Here is a 21,684-nt window from a genome sequence, read left to right on the forward strand (position 1 = left end):
GGGCTGTTTGGGGCGCCCGCTACGTTTCAGCGGCTGATGGACCGGGTCCTCCGGCCCCACGCCACCTATGCGGCCGCCTACCTGGACAACATTATCGTTTATAGTAACGACTGGCAGCGGCACCTGCAACACCTGAGGGCCGTCCTTAGGTCGCTGAGACGGGTGGGACTCACTGCCAACCCAAAGAAGTGTGCAATTGGGCGGGTGGAAGTATGGTATCTGGGCTTCCACTTGGGCAACGGGCAGGTGCGTCCCCAAATTAATAAGACAGCAGCGATTGCGGCCTGCCCGAGGCCCAAGACCAAAAAGGGGGTGAGACAGTTCCTGGGGCTGGCTGGCTACTATCGTAGGTTTATACCTAATTATTCGGACGTCACCAGCCCGCTGACTGACCTCACTAAAAAGGGGGCGCCAGATCCGGTCCAGTGGACGGAGCAGTGCCAGCGGGCTTTCTCGGAGGTAAAGGCTGCACTGTGTGGGGGGCCACTTTTACACTCCCCTGACTTCTCTCTCCCTTTTATGTTACAGACGGATGCGTCGGACAGAGGGCTGGGGGCCGTTTTGTCCCAGCAGGTGGAGGGGGAGGATCGCCCGGTCCTATACATCAGCCGGAAGCTGTCAGTGCGTGAGGGGCGCTACAGCACGATTGAAAAGGAGTGCCTGGCGATCAAATGGGCGGTCCTCGCCCTCCGGTACTACCTGCTGGGGCGCTCTTTCACCCTCTGTTCGGACCACGCGCCCCTCCAGTGGCTCCACCGCATGAAAGATGCCAACGCGCGGATCACCCGTTGGTATCTGGCGCTCCAACCCTTTAATTTCAAGGTGGTCCACAGGCCGGGGGCGCAGATGGTCGTGGCGGACTTCCTCTCCCGTCAAGGGGGGGGGGGGAGTCGGCTGCGGGCCGGACGGCTGCCCGGCCTGAGTCGGGCGGTGGGGGTATGTGGCAGCGGGGGCGTGGTCAAGCACCGGTCTGTGACAGGAGGGCGGAGTCAGGGAAGGTAAGTGGCAGAATCACTTCACCTGAGAGCAATTAACCTGTTTGTGTGTCTTCCCAGTGACTGCGCCCTATATGAGGAGGGAGAGCGAGAGCAGAGAGAGAGCTCTCCCTGGAACCAGACACGGAGTGTGTGTGTGTGTCTGTCTGCTAAAGTAACTCGTAGTGGTTAAGACTGAAAAGTTGGCAATAAAGCCGAGTTACAACCCTGATCTCTGTCCTGCCGTCCTCTGTGCTCCACCCACACCTAGGGAAAGCTACAAATGTATTTAGCTGAAATATCAGACAAATTGCACTGTTATAACTACACAAAAGACTGTAAATTACCATGAATGTTTTATACTTGCCAACCCTCCCGATTTTGGCGGGAGGCTCCCGATTTTAGCCTCCAACTCCCACCTCCTGATCGTATTTGTTAAAAACTGGATAATCTCACGGTTTTGGGAAATCCCTACCACCAAGTTAAAAATACTCCCGATTATGTCCAATCAGAATCGTATGAGAAACACTGCTGATGTCCACTGATTTTTAACCAATCAACGAACAGAATGACAGTCACTTTCATAATGTAGGATTCACCCAGGCTGTCCGACATTTTTTACAAGCAGGCATTCATCATAGCCACTAAACCAAATACCAAACGGCAAAGATATGAATGCAAATACCAGGTTGCATGGGAGAATGAATTTCCATGGATAAGCAAATTTTCGACCAGCCAGTTACACATTTTAAGGTAAAGATACCTTAAATCAGAATATAATGGACATTTGAGTGTGAAATTAAACTTGTCTTCCATACCATTTCAGAAACAAACTGTACAACTTCTAAAGTGTTTAGTGAAATTTTGCATGACAGAGAATTTGTTTGATGAGTGTATTTGAATAGTGTGGTAGTGTCTTAGTGCTATTTTGAATTTATGTTTTAAGTGAAAGTTTACAAGTGAATTATCTGGAAAGTGATTGATTTTGATAGAGTTTTGAAGTTTTAAGTGAAAGATTACTAGTGAGTGTATTTTGGTAGTACTACAATTTTGCATTCGAGCGAATTTCTTTGTGGAGTATATTTTGATAGTCTGGTAGTATTTATTGTGCCATTTTTAAATTTTGTTTGAAAAGTTTCAAAGTTTGCAAATGAGCAAATTGCTTTCATTCTGATAGGATTTTGATAGTATTTCTAGTGCTTTTTTAAAATTCTGTTGGAAAGTGTTTAGTGAGAGAGATGCATTTTAGTAGTACTAAGACAGTGCAGTATTTATTTAATTGAGTTGTTACTATTTTGGTTAAATCTTAATAAAATTTTACTTAATTTATATATATTATAGTTCTCTATATTTTTACATGAGCTTACAGAAGGAAAACACATTTGATGCAATCCATTAATACTTTCATTCACTGTGACTATTTTAAGAAATTATAAACATTCTTCTAAAGCATCACTTGTGTTATTTTCTGTGGGTCTCTGTATGCATACAATATTCAGGCATGAGATTTTTCAGCTAAAAATCTGATTTAAGACTTCCCTTTCATTGTTACATTAAAATTCAAGACAAGAATATTATTTCAGATTTTTCACTCTGAGCTATCTCATGCTTGATACATGAATCCCATAACCTATAGTAATTGATAGAACAATATCAACAATTCAAAAACTCTTTAATTGTATACATTTCAAATGGTTTGCAATTAATCGGGATCCACTGTTTTTATCATTTCAACCGCGCATCATACCCTCGTCCAATTGAAAATGTCGTTCACACACTTTTCTCCCCCATGAGAATTTTGAAAAGTTGGCAAGTATGATATTTATGAATTTGTGTCTTGAGTACATGCAAGAGTGTACCTTGCATATCAAGCAGATGCAAAATGAACATTAACATAGTTTTAAAATCTATACAAATTAGTGTTCATTTTTCATGGTCATTGATTTCAACTTCACACAGACTACACATGAATTAAATGCTTTTTCTTATTCTTATATTCTGCTGTCCATGTCTCCTACACTAAAAATATGAAAACATGCCATTTCATGTCAATTCGTCTGTATTTTTGGGTTGGGTGATTCTCATCTTCTCTTGACAATACCTCATAGATTCTCGATGGGGTTTAGGTCAGGCAATTTGGCTGGCCAATCAAGCACAGTAATATCATGTTCAGCAAACCATTTAGTCATAGTTTTGGCACTGTGGACAGGTGCTAAATCCTGATGGAAAAGCAAATTGGCATCTCCATAAAGCTTGTCAGCAGATGAAAGCATGAAGTGCTCTAAAATCTCCTGGTAGATGACTGTGTTGACACTGCACTTGATAAAACACAGTGGACCAACACCAGTACATGACATGGCACCACAAATCATCACAGACTGCAGAAACTTCACACTGGACTTCAAACACCTTGGATTCTGTGCCTCTCCACTCTTTGTCCAGACTCTAGGACCTTGATTTCCAACTGAAATGCAAAATTTACTTTAATTTGAAAAGAGGACTTTGGACCACTGAGCAACAGTCCAGTTTTTTCTCTCCTTAGCCCAGGTAAGATGTTTCTGACATTGTCTTTGTTTCCAGAGTGGTTTGATATTAGAAATACGACAGTTGTAACCCCTTTCCTGAAGACGGCTGTGCGTGGTGGCTCTTGATGCACTGACACCAGCCTCAGTCCACTCCTTGTGAAGCTCTCCTAAGTTCTTGAATTGACTTTTCTTGATAATCCTTGCAAGGCTGCAGTCATCACTGTTGTTTGTGCACCTTTTCCCACTAGCTTTTTGAGCAATGACCTTCTGTGACTTACCCTCCTTGTGGAGGATGTCAAGTCAGCAGCCTTCCCCATAATTGTGGTTGCATGTACTGAACTAGATCAAAAGATATATTGTATTTATACTGTTTTACTCAAACCTGAAATGAAATTATTTGGAGATGTTTTTACACTGTCTGCCATAATTATGAAAATTAAAATTAAGTGCTTGAAATATTTTAGTTTACATGCAATGAATCTAGAATACACTAAAATTTCACTTTCTTAAATTACTGTTGGAAAATATTGAACTTTTTCACAATATACTAATTGTCTGAGATGCACTAGTATATATATATAAACTCCATTTCCAGAAAAGTTGGAATATTTTCCAAAATGCAATAAAAACAAAAAGCTATGATTTGTTAATTCACATGAAACTTTATTTAACTGACAACAATACAAAGAAAAGATTCTCAATAGTTTTACTGACCAACTTAATTGTATTTTGTAAATATAAACGAAGTTTAGAATTTGATGCCTTCAACACACTTAAAAAAAAAAGTTGGGACAGAGGGAAAATAAGACTGAAAAGTTTATAGATATTCAAGTAACACCATTTTGAAAGATTCCACAATAAACAGGTTAATTGGTAACAGGTGAGGGTATCAAGACTGGGTATAGAAGAAGAATGCACCAAAAGGCTCAGTTTTTGCAAGCAATTATATATAGTCCACCTTATACACAGCACTGTGCAAAAGTCTTAGGCACCCTATTTTTTTCATACAAACTTTGTTATAGATTTCCATTTTATAACTTCTACATTAGTGGCTGGCGAGGGCCTTTCTGTGTGGAGTTTGCATGTTCTCCCCATGTCCGAGTGGGTTTCCTCCGGGTGCTCCAGTTTCCCCCACAGTCCAAAGACATGCAGGTTAGGTTAACTGGTGACTCTAAATTGACCGTAGGTGTGAATGTGAGTGTGAATGGTTGTCTGTGTCTATGTGTCAGCCCTGTGATGACCTAGCGACTTGTCCAGGGTGTACCCCGCCTTTCGCCCGTAGTCAGCTGGGATAGGCTCCAGCTTGCCTGCAACCCTGTAGAACAGGATAAAGCGGCTAGAGATAATGAGATGAGATGAACTTCTACCTGTACATTAAATCAAGTCAGAATAAAAACATTTTAGAGTTCCAGATGTTTGTTTTCCAGCAGAAAATTAAATGCTACAGAAAAAAAAATGTTTGTATCTGAGCAGCATATTACATAGGAGACCACTTTTCAGATTAAAAAAGAAAACATAATGAAGGCTACTGGGTTTTGCTGTAAAATTAAGCAGCAAGTGTGACAAAGTGTCCAGAAGAACTGTGGTTGGTTCTGCAAGATGCTCAGTAAAGCCAACAGCTCATTTCTTTATAGAACTGCACTAAATGTACCAGAGATTACTATTGTTTTTTTTTTTAAAGCAGAGGGTCATTTCACACCAAATATTGACTGTGTTTCAATTATTATGGCTTACTGCTGTTTATAGTATTTTTTTTTTTAAATATTGAAACATTTCATTTCATTATATTTTTTAAGCCATTTTTGGTCTACAGCATTTCTTTACATGTGCCTCAGACTTTTGCACAGTACTGTGCACACACCTCCCCCAACAAACAAACAATAATTAAAAAACAAACAAACAAACAAAAAAAAAACACAGAGCTTTAGTGCCTTTAGTTCCTTTTGTGCATTTTCGTCATTACAGTGTCCACAAGGACCAAAATCTCCCCAAAGTAACCAATGTCCTCTCCCAGGCTTCTCTCTCTAAGGGCAAGCTCTTTGTATTGCTTCTGCAGAACACTAAGATATGTGCTCAGAGTAGGATTCTGCAGATACAGCATCTGACAGTGGGGCATCATGGCCAGGAGTGTCTGCAAAGCCTTCTCTGTCCAGTCATGCTTGGGAGAGGCCAGAATTTCTGGCACCAGGCTACACCACCCCTGTTCCACAAGCATGGGGAACAGCGAGATGTCGTTATATTGCTGCAAATGTTCCTGATGAGTAGACTGAGTTTGAGACATCATCTCCTGGAAAACATTTTTAGAAATATAAAAATTGTGGAGGGCCTGTTGCTGACTTTTTTTGTGTCAAAATGTATCTCAACATTTGTTTTGCTTGTATGTTTAAATACAATCAGTTTAGGAAGAGATGGTCAGTTTCACATGGTTATACTAGGTTTATATTATAGTAATGTTTTGATCAGATTATATATCAAAACCGTTCAGAGAAGTTTACAGAAATACTGACCTTCTCGGTAATCATGTCATAGAGCAATGTGATAATCCTCACACGGAGACTCTCAGCTCCTTGTGCCTGGAATAGCTCAAGTAATATCTGCAATCCGCCAAGCTTTACAAACTGACTTTGAGCAGGAGGAAAGTGACGTAACAGACATGCCAGTGCAAATAACACCTAATCAGAAAAAGCCAAAAGTGATCAATTGTTAATGTACTTTACTACAGTTAAAATACCTTTATACAGTGTCTTGCAAAAGTATTCATCCCCCTTAGTGTTTGTCCTGTTTTGTTGCATTACAAGACGGAATTAAAATGAATTTTTGGAGTGTTAGCACCATTTGATTTTCACAACATGCCTACCATTTTAAAGGTGCAAATTGCTGTTTTATTGTGACACAAACAATAATTAAGATGAAAAAAAGCAGAAATCTGGAGTGTGCACAGATATTCACCCTCTTTCGTATGAAACCCTTAAATAAGAGCTGGTCCAAACAGTTCACTTCAAAAGTCACATATTTAGTTGATTAAGATCCATCTGTGTGCAATCAAAGTGTCACATGATCTGTCACATGATGTCTGTATAAATCAACCTGTTCTGGATGGACCCTGACTCTGCAACACTACTAAGCAAGCAACATGGAAACCAAGGAACACTCCAAACATGTCAGACACAAAGTTGTGAAGTATGGATCAGGGTTGGGTTATAAAAAATATCCCAAACTTTGAATATCCCACAGAGCACCATTAAATCCATTATAGCAAAATGGAAAGAATATGGCACCACTACAAACCTGACAAGAGAAGGGTGCCCACCAAAACTCACAGACTAGGCAAGGAGGGCATTAATCAGAGATGCAATAATGACACCAAAGATGACACTGAATGAGTTGCAAAAATCCACAGCAGAGATGGGAGTATCTGTCCATAGGACCACTTTAAGCTGTACACTCCACAGAGCAGGGCTTTATGGAAGAGTGACCAGATAAAAGTCATTGCTTAAGAAAACACATTTGGAGTTTGCCCAACAGCATGTGGCAGACTCCCCAAACACATGGAAGAAGATTCTCTGGTCAAATGAGACTAAAATTGATCTTTTTGGCCATCACGGGAAATGCCATTGTGGCAGTGGGGGCATGGCCTAGCATCGGTTTGTGAATGGAGGGCTCTTCTGCTCTCTGCTCTCCCTCCTTATATAGGGCGCGGTCACTGGGAAGACACACAAACACAGGTTAATTGATCTCAGGTGTAGTGATTCTGCCACTCACCTTCCCTGACTCCGCCCTCCTGTCACAGACCGGCGCTTGACCACGCCCCCGCTGCCAGAATATGTTACCTCTGGGTGATATTATTCGTAAACATTGTATTAGTTTCCACTGTTATGCTGATGACACACTGTTGTATGTTTCTGCAAAACCGGATGAGAGACACCAGTTTAATAGAATTGAGGAATGTGTAAAGGACATTAGACACTGGATGCTTATTAATTTCCTTCTGCTTAACTCTGACAAGACTGAAGTACTTGTACTAGGACCACATGCAGCTAGAAGTAAGTTTTCTGTTTACACAGTAACTCTGGATGGCCTTTCTGTTTCTTCACATGCAGCAGTAAAAGACCTCGGAGTGATTATTGACCCCGGTCTTTCATTCGAAACTCACGTTGATAACATTACCCGGATAGCTTTCTTTCATCTCAGAAATATTGCTAAGATAAGAAATTTAATGTCACTACATGACGCAGAAAAACTAGTTCATGCTTTTGTTACCTCCAGGTTGGATTATTGTAATGCCTTACTGTCTGGATGTTCCAATAAGTGCATAAACAAGCTCCAGTTAGTTCAAGATGCAGCAGCAAGAGTCCTTACTAGAACTAGAAAATATGACCACATCACCCCTGTCTTATCCATACTGCATTGGCTTCCAATCAAATTTCGTATTGATTATAAAATACTACTATTGACCTTTAAAGCACTAAATGGTCTCTCACCACAGTACCTGAGTGAACTTCTACTCCTCTATGACCCGCCACGCCTACTTGGATCAAAAGGTGCAGGCTATCTGTTGGTACCTCGTATAGTGAAGGCTACATCAGGGGGCAGAGCCTTTTCTTACAAAGCCCCACAGTTATGGAACAGCCTTCCAAGTAATGTTCGGAAATCAGACACAGTCTCAGTGTTTAAGTCTAGGCTGAAAACATATCTGTTTAGTCAAGCCTTTTGTTAATGGTGTTTGAGGTAAAGGTGTAGATCTGGAGGGTCCTCAGACATAGAGTGTTTTGGTAAACTGGGATGTATGGATGCTGTCAGTCCCCACTCACTTGCTCACTCAAGTTTATTGACGGTGTAGTGGCTGGCTGCTTTATGTCCTGGGGCTCCCTCATGCCTGTGTTACCTTCTGGCTCTCCCCTTTTAGTTATGCTGTCATAGTTAGTTGCCGGAGTCCCTGCTTGTACTCAGTGCAATATGTATACTGTTCCTACTTATTCAGGTGACATTGGGCATACCTAACAACCTGTGTTTTCTCTCCCTCCCCCCCCCCAATCTGTCCCTCTGAGTTACATGTTGGTCCTGGGACAGTTAAAAGGACAGTTAAAAGTCACACTTGGAGGATGTTCTGGACTCTTACAGTCATGCTTTTATGGCTGAGGACTACAGTTGACTTGCTAACTTTAGGACTGCAGTTATCATGAACAGTTTTGCACTCAAGTTTCCATCAATGAAGAGTTTATAACATCAACAAAACTGACTTCTTGTTAAAACTGTTAATATTATAGTCATGCTGTCTGTTGTTGCCCAAATGAGGATGGGTTCCCTTTTGAGTCTGGTTCCTCTCAAGGTTTCTTCCTCATGTCGTCTGAGGGAGTTTTTCCTTGCCACCGTCGCCACAGGCTTGCTCATTGGGGATAGATTAGGGATAAAATTAGCTCATGTTTTAAGTCGTTCAAATTGTGTAAAGCTGCTTTGTGACAATGTTTATTGTTAAAAGCGGTATACAAATAAACTTGACAAACCCAACAGCCTGAGAACACCATTCCTACAGTGAAGCATGGTGGTGGCAACATCATGCTGTGGGGATGTTTTTCATCTGCAGTGACAGGAAAGCTGGTCAGGACTGAAGGAAAGCTGGTCAGGACTGAAGGAAAGATACAGGGCAATTCTGGAGGAAAACCTGTTTGAGTCAACCAGAGGTTTGAGACTGGGAAGAAGGTTCACGTTCCAGCAGAACAATGACCTTAAACATCCTGCTAAAGCTACACTGGAGTGGTTTAACGGGAAACATTTAAATGTCTTGGAATGGCCTAGTCAAAGCCCAGACCTCAATCCAAGAATTGAGAATCTGTGGCATAACTTGAAGATTGCTGTACACCAATGCAACCCATCTAACTCGAAGGAACTGGAGCAGGTTTGCCTTGAGGAATAGGCAAAAATCCCAGTTGCTGGATTTGCTAAGCTAATAGAGACACACTCCAAGAGACCTGCAGCTGTAATTGCAGCAAAAGGTGGTTCTACAAAGTATTGAGTTTGGGGGGGGGATACCTATGTACACTCTAGATTTCTGGGTTTTTTTTCCATCTTAATTATTGTTTGTTTCACAATAAAACAACAATTTTCACCTTTAAAGTTGTAGGCATGTTATGTAAATCAAATGGTGCTAACCCTCCAAAAATCCATTTTAATTCCAGCTTGTAATGCAACAAAACAGGACAAACACCAAGGGGGATGAATACTTTTGCAAGACACTGTATGTGTAAACACCGTTACATGAAATGCTACAATAGATCGATATCTTTGTCCATGGAATGTGAATTTTTTTTCATAATTTCATGCAGTGCATATCCTGTGTAATGCACTGGGTTGAGGCATGGCACAATGACATTCGAGTTCTCTATAAATCAGGTATAATATAATTCCTATTGCCGGGAAGATGTTTGAATACTGCTCTCATTAAGGTGAAAGTCAAAAGCCAATGTTATAACAAAGGATTAAAACAGCAAATATGTACAGTGGTGCTTGAAAGTTTGTGAACCCTTTAGAATTTTCAATATTTCTGCATAAATATGACCTAAAACATCATCAGATTTTCACACAAGTCCTAAAAGTAGATAAAGAGAACCCAGTTAACAAATGAGACAAAAATATTATACTTGATCATTTATTTATTGAGGAAAATGATCCAATATTACATATCTGTGAGTGGCAAAAGTATGTGAACCTTTGCTTTCAGTATCTGGTGTGACCCACTTGTGCAGCCATAACTGCAACTAAACATTTCCGGTAACTGTTGATCAGTCCTGCACACCAGCTTGGAGGAATTTTAGCCCATTCCTCCGTACAGAACAGCTTCAACTCTGGGATGTTGGTGGGTTTCCTCACATGAACTGCTTGCTTCAGGTCCTTCCACAGCATTTCGATTGGATTAAGGTCAGGACTTTGACTTGGCCATTCCAAAACATTAACTTTATTCTTCTTTAACCATTCTTTGGTAGAACGACTTGTGTGCTTAGGGTTGTTGCCTTGCTGCATGACCCACCTTCTGTTGAGATTCAGTTCATGGACAGATGTCCTGACATTTTCCTTTAAAATTTGCTGGTATAATTCAGAATTCATTGCTCCATCAATGATGGCAAGCTGTCCTGGCCCAGATGCAGCAAAACAGGCCCAAACCATGATATTACCACCACCATGCTTCTCAGATGGGATAAGGTTCTTATACTGGAATGCAGTGTTTTCCTTTCTCCAAACATAACGCTTCTCATTTAAACCCAAAAGTTCTATTTTGGTCTCATCCGTCCACAAAACATTTTTCCAATAGCCTTCCAATAGTCCATGTGATCTTTAGCAAACTGCAGATGAGCAGCAATGTTCTTTTTAGAGAGCAGTGGCTTTCTCCTTGCAATCCTGCCATGTACACCATTGTTGTTCAGTGTTCTCCTGATGGTGGACTCATGAACATTAACATTAGCCAATGTGAGAGAGGCCTTCAGTCGCTTAGACGTTACCCTGGGGTCCTTTGTGACCTCGCTGACTATTACATGCCTTGCTCTTGGAGTGATCTTTGTTGATCAACCACTCCTGGGGAGGGTAACAATGGTCTTGAATTTCCTCCATTTGTACACAATCTGTCTGACTGTGGGTTGGTGGAGTCCAAACTCTTTAGAGATATTTTTGTAACCTTTTCCAGCCTGATGAGCATCAACAACGCTTTTTCTGAGGTCCTCAGAAATCTCCTTTGTTCATGCCATGATACACTTCCACAAACGTGTTGTGAAGATCAAACTTTGATAGATCCCTGTTCTCTCAATAAAACAGGGTGCCCACTCACACCTGATTGTCATCCCATTGATTGAAAACACCTGACTCTAATTTCACCTTCAAATTAACTGCTAATCCTAGAGGTTCACATACTTTTGCCACTCACCAATATGTAATATTGGATCATTTTCCTCAATAAATAAATGACTAAATATAATATTTTTGTATCATTTGTTTAACTGGGTTCTCTTTATCTACTTTTAGGACTTGTGTGAAAATCTGATGATGTTTTAGGTCATATTTTTGCAGAAATATAGAAAATTCGAAAGGGTTCACAAACTTTCAAGCACCACTGTATGTCTACAATTTGTTAAACTATTTAGCTTAGCTAAATATTCAACATAAATGAAAATCTCGGTAGAAACCTGTATCTCATATGTAAAGTTAACTGCTATAAGATTATCATGGAAGAGACGTAAAAATGTTATTAGTCACCCAGTGAAACTAATCCTGTCCCTATAGGGCTTAATTGGCATTGGATAGGTAGTCTATTTAACTCACTTGCAAAGAACACTGCCAGAGCTTTCACAAGTCACTACACAGGAAAAGCATTTGAGGATATCCCCGAAATAAAAACTATTATCTCCTCAATAAAATGTTTTCCTAATTATAGAAGGTAAACCTGCCAAATTTTCACCTTTTTGTTGCTGATGATTGTTTGCCAAATGCTTAGAGAAGGTGTCACTTCCCACCTAAGCTAGGTACTTTGCATATGCTGATTTGAAATGCAGGACACACATTTTGATTCGGCTATAGGCAGTATAATACATTGGTACAATGAAAACACAAGTTGGCTAATGTAAAAAAGTTAAACGTATAAAAACATGTTGTAGTACTGAAAAAAAACATAATATCTTGTACTTTATAGGTGAGCATTGATTGACTGTGGCCCATCTGTTACATGCATTTTGTCAGCAACCCCCTATCTTGTCAGTCAACAGATAGATGCCATTTTCAGTCCACCAATGGCCAAATAATTTTGGGTAGAAGATCACTCTCAGCACAGCACAACAACATTGACATGGCAATGTCAAACTGACCACTAATTAAGGGCTGAGGAGGAACGGTACACCTACAGGGTCACCAACAAGGCAGGAATGTCCAATGCCAATGAAGACCATTGAGGGTTCAATGACCTATGTTCATTGATTGTGTTGAAAACCCAAGCAATGATGATCAATCATAGATCTTATTGCAGAGTCATAAATAGTCATAGGAGTCTAAAAGTAAATGCCTTTAAACAGTATAAATGTTCAAAACATGGAGGCAGAAAATAGGAATTCAAAAAAAATTTTCCTATGGATAGACACTCCAACAATATATTATTACCTTTTTCTTAACGGACATTGGTCGTGGGGTTGCAAGCATAGTCAATAGCTTCTGTAAGGTGCCACACGCTAAAGCCACAACTTGGACAGATGGGTTACTGAAAATAGAAAACCATCACCAGACCATAACTGTATGACATTATCCATAAATTAAATAAATATTTAACAATAATTCATAACAGTAATAACAGACCCTGATAACATTTTGCTGTCGTACCTAGAAACAGCTGATCCAAGTACAAATGCAGCACTTTCCTGAAGTCTAAACTCTGTATTGTTTAAAGCATCATTTACAAGATCTATTCCACCCATTGATGCCAGGTTATGTGCATTATCCACCTAAAACACAAAACAAATTGTGATGCACTTGATTTTACCAAAAAATGCTATTATGACTGATTAGAAATGGGATACCAATTACCAAAATACTAATAAAATTCTGTACTAGTAGGTTTATTACTTATTTCCAAACTCCTCTTATAAGTCAACAAGACTTAAAGGAATACTCCGGAGTGAAATGCTTTCTAGGTCTATTTTCGCATTATTGGGAGTGCATACGTTGAGTTGCTACCACAATCACGTCAATCGGATGTGTTTTGAGAAAATTATTTTTTTGCGATTTCAACCGGAAAGTGCTAACACGGCAGTGCGCGGGGCATGTCTTATTGCCAATACAAAACGCTAGTTTTAAAACCATTGCAAAGCTCAAAACAACATAACAGTTCTGTGGAAGTGAGTAGAGGGTTCCTACAAACAAAATGAAGTGTCCCTGGCTCTGCAAGTGCATGGATAGAGTGTGTAGAAGAGTAAATATAAAGCCAGTGACCTTACCTGAATTTGGTCTTCTCCAGACGCCATCTTCATGGGACAGTCCGTAAAAGTCGAGTGCTGAGTGCAGGGCCCATCCCGCTGGAAATGCACAACATACCACAATTGTATTTGTATTTACTCTTCTACACACTCTATCCGTGCACTTGCAGAGCCAGGGACACTTCATTTTGTTTGTAGGAACCCTCTACTCACTTCCACAGAACTGTCATGTTGTTCTGAGCTTTGCAATGGTTTTAAAACTAGCGTTTTGTATCAGCAATAAGACATGCCCCGCGCACTGCCGTGTTAGCGCTTTCCGGTTGAAATCGCAAAAAACTAATTTTCTCAAAACACATCCGATTGACGTGATTGTGGTAGCAACTCAACGTATGCACTCCCAATAATGCGAAAATAGACCTAGAAAGCATTTCACTCTGGAGTATTCCTTTAATAATATATGCAAATAAATGTCATAAAATTAATCACCTGATGAACAAGGTACTCTAAGTCAAGTAGAGCAGCGACCTTTTGGTCCATGGTAGTGTTAATGCTGCTGAATTTGGACAAAAGTTTGCTCATAATCTGGACATCCGTTTCCACCAGCAAGTCCAACATGGCCAAGTCTCTTTTGAGTTCATCCACTGAACGAACCAGAGCTTGTGGAGACTCCTTGCCCTATAATCAAACACCAAATAATAAATAACAAAAAAATGAAGCATTTATTGAGCCATTAGTATCTGCATTACCTGCTCTGAGTCCTTTTTTGTAGTGTCATCCACTCCTTTAAACTTCTTCAGAGCCTGTTTTAACTCATGAGATGTGAATAGAGGGGTCTTCTTGTTTAGCGATCCTTGCGTACTTCAGGGAGAAAAAGAAACATAGCTACAACTAATTTGTATGAAAAGTCATTATAGTGCAACATAGGACTCTTGAGGTATGATTCTTTCAAGAGCAATCAAACATTACTACTTTAAATAATTCAGCTTTAAAAATATTTGACATTCATTTTTTTGTCATACACTGCCTCGCAGACAATTGTTACAGATAACTTTGCCCGATTCTATGCTGTCAGATTTCTGCAAGTTTTATACTCAGACCATAAAGACTGATGCATGTGTTTATAAAACAGTTACTGAATTGCATCATACCAGATTTAGAGGTGCCAACATTGCTAAGGAAACTATAGACAGTGAGAAAAACCTAAATGTTATCATAAAAATCCTAGTGCATGTCGATGGATAGAATGACTCAAGTCTAACAGCATAAGTAATAAAACATGCACACTTAACCAGTTGAGTGTACAACCTTAATTTATAAAATTGTCACAAAATTCACATATTAACTGCCTGGTCTGCAGTCCAGTCCATGTCAGAAGCACATGACAAACTACAATTGAAATGAAAAATATGATTTGTTGTTTAACTGATTTTTTTTGTACAGTATATATATATATATATATATATATATATATATATATATATATATATATATATATACATACATACATACATACATACACACTGTGCAGTGGGGTACTATAGTACTAGTCAAATGTTTGGGCACACTATTTAATTATGTTTCTTTATTTTTATTCATTAAAAGATACTTCATATTTTAAAGTAATGATGAACTTGTTTCTCTTTACTTAGTTGAGCAGTTCTTGACATAATATTGATTACTACAGTTGTCGAATAGGGTTATTTATTGTATTTTATTATTTTACTGTATTTTATCATTTGCTATTTAATGGTTTCAAACACATTAAGGTGGCAGGAAATTTCACTAATTAACTTTGGCAAGGCACACCTCCATCCATCCATTATCTGCAGCTGCTTATCCTGTACTGGGTCGCAGGCAAGCTGGAGCCTATCCCAGCTGACTATGGGCAAGAGGCAGGGTACACCCTGGACAAGTCGCCAGGTCATCGCAGGGCTAATACATAGAGACAAACAACCATTCACACTCACATTCACACCTATGGTCAATTTAGAGCCACCAATTAACTGCATGTCTTTGGACTGTGGGGGAAACCGGAGCACCCGGAGGAAACTCACGCAGACACAAGGAGAATATGCAAACTCCACACAGAAAGGCCCCCGTCGGCCACTGGGCTCAAACCCAGAACCTTCTTGCTGTGAGGAGACAGTGCTAACCACTACACCACCATGGCAAGGCACACCTGTAAATTGAAAAGCATTCCAGGTGACTACCTCATGAAGCTGGTTAAGATAATGGCAAGTTTGTGCAAAGCTGTTACGAAGGTAAACAGTGGCTACTTTGAAGAATCAAAAATATAAAACACATTGTTCTTTTAAACATTTTTTGTTTGCCACATAATTACATTTGTTACATAGACAGCAGTATGTTACTGGAAAATATGCCACTTGAATTTTTCATACGAACTACATCTGGGTCCTGAGTAACATATTTGATTAATTGTTTTGATTAACTTGTGTAGTTTTTGTTTGTGGATGTGTCTGTATAATAAAAAGAAAATTATACATTGGCTTGAAGATATGAAGTTTATCTTCTTGTGTTGAAAAATTCATATTTTTCATACAAACTACATCCATGGATAGGATATGGAGTCACACAACTGGTAAACTGCATTAAAATTAAAATTATTTTGATTAACTTGCATTTTTGTGGATGTGTCTATATAATAAAAAGAAAATTACACACTGGCTTGAAGAAATGAAGTTTATCTTCTCAAAGATAAACTTCATACCTTCATGCCACCATGTAATATTCTCTATACACCGATTAGCCATAACATTATGACCACTTAAGGTAAAGTGAATAGCATTAATGATCTCATTACAATGGCATCTGTCAAGAAATGGAATATATTAGGCAGCAAGAGAACAGACAGTTCTTGATGTTGATGTGTTGGAAGCAGGAACAATGGGCAAGCATAAGAATCTGAGCAAATTTGACAAGGGCCAAATTGTGATGGCTAGATGACTGGGTCTGAGCACTTCCAAAATGGCACAACTGGTATGCAGAGGATAGTACCTACCAAAAGTGGTCCAAGGAAGGACAGCTAGTGACAGGTTCATGGGTGGCCAAGGCTCATTGATTCGCATGGGTCATGAAGGCTAGCCCATATGGTCCAATCCCACACAAGAGCTACTGTAGCACAAATTGCTTTAAAAAGTTAATTCTGGCTAAAACAGAAGGGTGTCAGCATTCCCAGAGGGAGCTCTTTGGGGGGGGGGGGGGGGGGGGGGGGGTTCTGTCACATCCGTGCGTATTCGTGCTTGGTGCACTTCTAGCTGCTACTCATGTGCACGCTGCTCTCAAGTGCACAAGGAATAATTACAGATACCTGTTCATAATCAAAGCACAATCACGGCGTGTGCATATAAAGACTCAGACAACACACGGATCTTTGCAAAGTGTACGCTCTGTTCCTGGTATTTGACATCACTAAGCCATTTATTTCTTGTAGTGCTATTCTGGTTTGACTTTGTTTACTTGATTCTCTCTTTTGTCTGTGCCTCCGATATTCTGTTTGTGCTTTGCCTGACCACTGCCTGTTTCTCTACCCTGCTTTTGCATGTTGATTTGGATCTGTTTGTCTGCATGTTTAATAATAAACACTCTTCTAGCAGTTACATTCGTTCATCCATCTCCATCAATACCTGACAGGCAATGGCGGCTGGTAGTCTTTCAAACAGGGGAGGCTGGTCGGTTACGATATTTCCAGATTTTAAAAGAAAAAACACATCAATTTTGCCCATACCCTTGCCTCTGATCTGGCTGATTGTTGGCAGCATCACAAACTGTGAAATAACAGGTTCTTTTGGCCCATTAGCCTACTGTCCAATATACATGATGGTGGTGTTGGGGGGAGGTATATTTTAACATTTTATATTTTAAAATTGTGGCATGTTGTTTAAAAATTGACCTCGGCTGTGTTTTTGTTTAAAAATGTTTTCCAAATTGTAGCTGTGTTTAATTCATATCCAGAAAAACATATATTCCAATATAATATACTCAGCATAAACATTTAAAATAGATTCTATATTTTTGGTCCATCCATGACATATTACTAAAGTAGCCTATTTACTGTTGTTGATGTGGGTCATTTCAGGCCCGGCGCCGTGGGGGGGGCGAAAGGGGGTGTCACCCCCTCGTGGCTACAGCCCTGCCCCCTCAACGGAGACTCAGATCACTTAATTGTTTTCTTATGAAAATATAATGTATTATAGACGTATTAATAATTTGCATTTTCAAATACGAAATATTAAGTGGTTGCGCCTTGCAAAAAAATACATTTCACATAAATCACTACTAAAACTGGCACGGTAGAACAAATCTGATTGGTTGTTATGAGTCTTACGTTGCACATTGTTAATAGCGTAAGAATATGTGTCGTTGACGTCACCCCCCATGCAGCGGGGGTGAAAATTCATCACTTCAGAGTGTTTTGTCCCCTACATGCCTAAACTGGGGTCGCGGATTAAGTGGTTAGCGTTGACTCGGTGCGAGTCAGGAAGGCTATTACTAGTGCAGCCGTGGGGTCTGTTGATTTTTTTAAATTATGATTTTGGCCGCCGAGCCAAGTACCTTAGGCTTGCATTGACGTTTTGTTTTCATGCCGCGGAGCTATTTGTATGTATTTTAAATGTAAAGGACTTGCCTGTAGGTTTGTGTGTGTTGTTTTATGTTTGGCATCTTTCCGGTTGTAACGCGTGTCTGTGAGAAAATTGGAGGGTTAACAGGTGGGCATGGGTGTTGATAAAGCACAATTGCCCTGGTAATATGTCACATGATTTTTCCGGACTAAAGCAACCTTCGGGGCCGTGGTTTTGTGGTTGGCGCAGTTAATTGTTTGAAACACGTTGTCAGACCGCCATCACTACTACACACTATATGAAAAATATTTGCCCCCTTGCGATTTCTAATTGCCCCCTTGGTAAACTGTTCCTGGCGCCGGGCCTGGGTCACTTGCTGTTAGCCAATTCACTTTCTCGTACCAGGAGAGCTGAAAGGAACGAGTATTATTCCCTACCTTTTTCACCAAGTCAGTTTGAGGCGTTGCTCTACCCTGCTCTTTAATTTTAATTTTTTCCTCGAAAGGAAGACTGGCAAATGGCTTCGCCAAAATTAAATCAGCAATGCTTGGCATCCGTGCGCAGCTTTCTTGCTAGCTGACTAGCCCCCTCAAGTTCAAGTTCAGTCACTCAAATAAACGAAATTTCTGTAACTAAGATAGCAAACTTGACAACACTATATTTACACTTTATTTACAATGAAAATATATACAAACTAAAAAAGCTGGTAGAAACCGTATGTAATGAATGAAATCGAAATGTAAGCTGATCTCTTACAATACACCACAGCACTTGCGAATCCGCATGGGACTGAACTGATGTTGCCAGATACTGCTGATGTTATCCAGCCCAAAATATGTTCAAAACCCGCCAAAATGCACTTAAAATCGCCCAATTGGGCGGGAGACCCCAATCTGGCAACACTGTACCGCTGCCTGTCTATAGTTGAAACGAGCTGTCAATCAAAGAAAATATCCAGCTGCTTTCACCAATCACCAGTCTCCTCGCGGAAACTGCCATGTCCCTCCCATGTGAGGCTCGGAGTCCGTAGGCGGGCATTTTCGCAGTATTTGTCCAATAACCGTCTTGCATTTTGAGATTGAAAAGCGCATCGCTCCCAAATGCCGTTGAAGTCCATTGAGGCTGGGAGTCCGTGAGACTCCGTGGGCGGGCATTTTCGCAGTATTTGTCCAATAATCGTCTTGCATTTTGAGATTGACAAGCACATAGCTCCCAATCCACTGAGGCTGGGCTGCATCGCGCTGTCACGAGGGGGAAAAACTCACGCACACATTAGGCGAACTGGGGAAAGTTATAACGGAATGATTTCGCACTGTAGTGGGTTGAGCACATATATTTCTATGATTCTGGATCTGAAATAGCAATGTTATAAGGTCGGCTATAACATAAGCCTAGCACAATTCACCCAACATGATGTTCGTCATTTTTAGAGGAGGCTGAGCCTCCCTCGTTGTCTTAGAGCAATCGCCCATGCTGACAGGATACTTTGCCTACATTATGGATGTCATGGAGGAGAACAGGCTCAGTGCACAATGCCATGCCAGGGTTTCCATTCCACAGCATGGATCAGTATGTTTTTTGCAGCGGCTAGGTTTGGACATACCAGCACCCTCCAATGGAATTGCGTACCTGCCAGATTGATTTTTGCTCCAGTACAGATTATTATACAAGGATCTAGTGGAGCCCAAGCCTACTGATACGGTAACATATGGGTGGGGGGTGCAAGGTATACGGGCTTACTGGGAGAGCATGGTGGTGGGCTGAGTACCTAGGCAAGGTGGAACATCCATAGCTTATCAGTGCTATGCTTATGTACCTGTTTCAGGCTCTTGGGAAGGAAGAGCCCCTCGAAATTTTTTGGGTGGGCTGATACCTTAGAGGGCAATACAGCAGCAGAGGTGGAGGCCTATGCTCCAGAGCTCCCTCCAGAGGCTGACACAGTGGCAGGCTCGAGGCGTATGCTCCACAGCTTCCTCCAGAGACCAAAGCAGAGGCAGAGGGGGAGACCTCTTCTCCAGAGTCAGTGCCAAAGACTGACAGGGTGGCCTCCTCTCCAGCGCCAGAGGCTGACAAGAAATCTCTCATCACATGGGCTCACAAGTCACCATCCACAGGCCACTTGGGCATTAAAGGCACATACTAGCTTCTCAGGGCCAAATGCCGTTGGTCTTACATGCTCACTGACATGCACTACTATGTCTTGTCCTGTGCTGAATGTGCCCATGTCAGAATGGCAAACCACATGCCAAAACTTGTGCCTGCCTCTGAGCCCATGCCTGAACCCAAGCCCATGACCATGCCTGAGTCCATGCTAATGCTGGAGTCTATGCCAAGGTCAGAGTCTAAACCAGAGTACACACCCATGTCCATGTCTGAGTCCATGCCAATGCTTAAATCCATGCCCATGCCGACACCAGGGTCCATGACCGTGCTCAAGCCCAGGTCCATGCCCATACATGAGTCCATACCCATGCCAACACCAGGGTCCATGTTCATGTCTGAGCCCATGTCCGTGCCTGAACCCATGTCAAAATCTATGCTCAAATCCAAGCCTATGGCTGAGTCCATGTCTATACCTAAACCCATGTCTATGCCCATGCACAAGTCCAAGTCTATGCCTGAGCCCATGTCCATGCCCAAGTCCATGCTTGAGTCTACATCTGGGCCTATGTCTGAAGCTAAGCCTGAGCCCAAGTCCATGTCTGTGCCTGAGCCTATGCTTGAGCCCATGCCAGAGCCTCTGACCATGATCATGCCCGAGTCCATATTCTTGACTAAACCCCTGCCCTGGAAGGAATGTTACTCAGATGTCTGATGAGTGTCTCCCAAAGTGCATCTTGTATGGAGAACTGGTAACTGGAGCTTGATCGTGTAGACACCAGAAAAAGAGGTATAAAGACATGCTCAAAGCCCCATTGAAAGACTTTGGTCTCAACCATGAAAATTGGGAGACCCTTGCTCAAAATCACTCTGCATGGTGCAAAGCAGTATCCAAAGGTGCTGCTAGCTATGAAAAAGCTATTGCTGTGGCCAAGTCAAAACGTGCAGCACGTAAAGCCTGGGAAAACAGCACCACCTCTGCCCATGAGTATCTTCATTCACTGTCCTGTCCCCACTGCCCCCTCATGTTCCATGCAAAGATTGGCCTTATCAGCCACCTAAGAACACATGCAACAATAACAACAACGGATGTTTGCCAACAACAGTGCTGGGTCACTCAGCACTCTCTCTGGTTACTGGCATCTCTCTGCAAGAACACAAGAGACATACATAAAGAAACTGCCAGTAATCAAACACAGGTGAAACTCATCACGTGTTACCTGCCAGTCCTATCTGACTCCCTGCCACCCACAGCTGATGCTCAATCATGTCCCCGCTGCTACATGCCCTCACCACCTGACTTAGGCTGGGGAGACCTTCGGCCTACAGCTGACTCCCTCCCTGGTGGGAGAGATCATCTGCCACCACCATCTGTGCCCCTGGCCTGTGGACTACCTGGAACTTAAATGGCTAAACTGCCAGATAGCAATAAGTGTGTTGGCATCCTTCATGCGATAAAGCCACTGCAGCAGGGCATAGTCTGAAAAGAGAGTGAAAGGACGTCCCAGCAGGCAGTATGGAAGAGTGAGGACTGCCCATTTGATGGTGAGACACTCCTTCT

At 41.4% G+C, this 21,684-nt stretch overlaps 1 protein-coding gene across 1 annotated transcript in view; it reads right to left on the bottom strand.

The window, feature by feature from the left end:
- Positions 1 to 4,202: 4,202 nt before the first annotated feature.
- The window catches only part of sil1 (SIL1 nucleotide exchange factor), a 142,956-nt gene continuing 125,474 nt past the window's right edge, over positions 4,203 to 21,684 (bottom strand). The window contains exons 4-9 of the mRNA XM_060927641.1: positions 14,190 to 14,301; positions 13,930 to 14,118; positions 12,851 to 12,972; positions 12,635 to 12,731; positions 6,007 to 6,171; positions 4,203 to 5,786 (exon numbers count right to left, since the gene is read on the bottom strand). Coding sequence (XP_060783624.1) covers positions 5,433 to 5,786; positions 6,007 to 6,171; positions 12,635 to 12,731; positions 12,851 to 12,972; positions 13,930 to 14,118; positions 14,190 to 14,301 — 1,039 coding nt within the window. The 3' untranslated portion in view covers positions 4,203 to 5,432. The remainder of the gene's footprint in view (positions 5,787 to 6,006; positions 6,172 to 12,634; positions 12,732 to 12,850; positions 12,973 to 13,929; positions 14,119 to 14,189; positions 14,302 to 21,684) is intronic.

This window comes from Neoarius graeffei, chromosome 8, assembly GCF_027579695.1.
Source record: "Neoarius graeffei isolate fNeoGra1 chromosome 8, fNeoGra1.pri, whole genome shotgun sequence".
NCBI classification, from domain to species: Eukaryota; Metazoa; Chordata; class Actinopteri; order Siluriformes; family Ariidae; genus Neoarius; species Neoarius graeffei.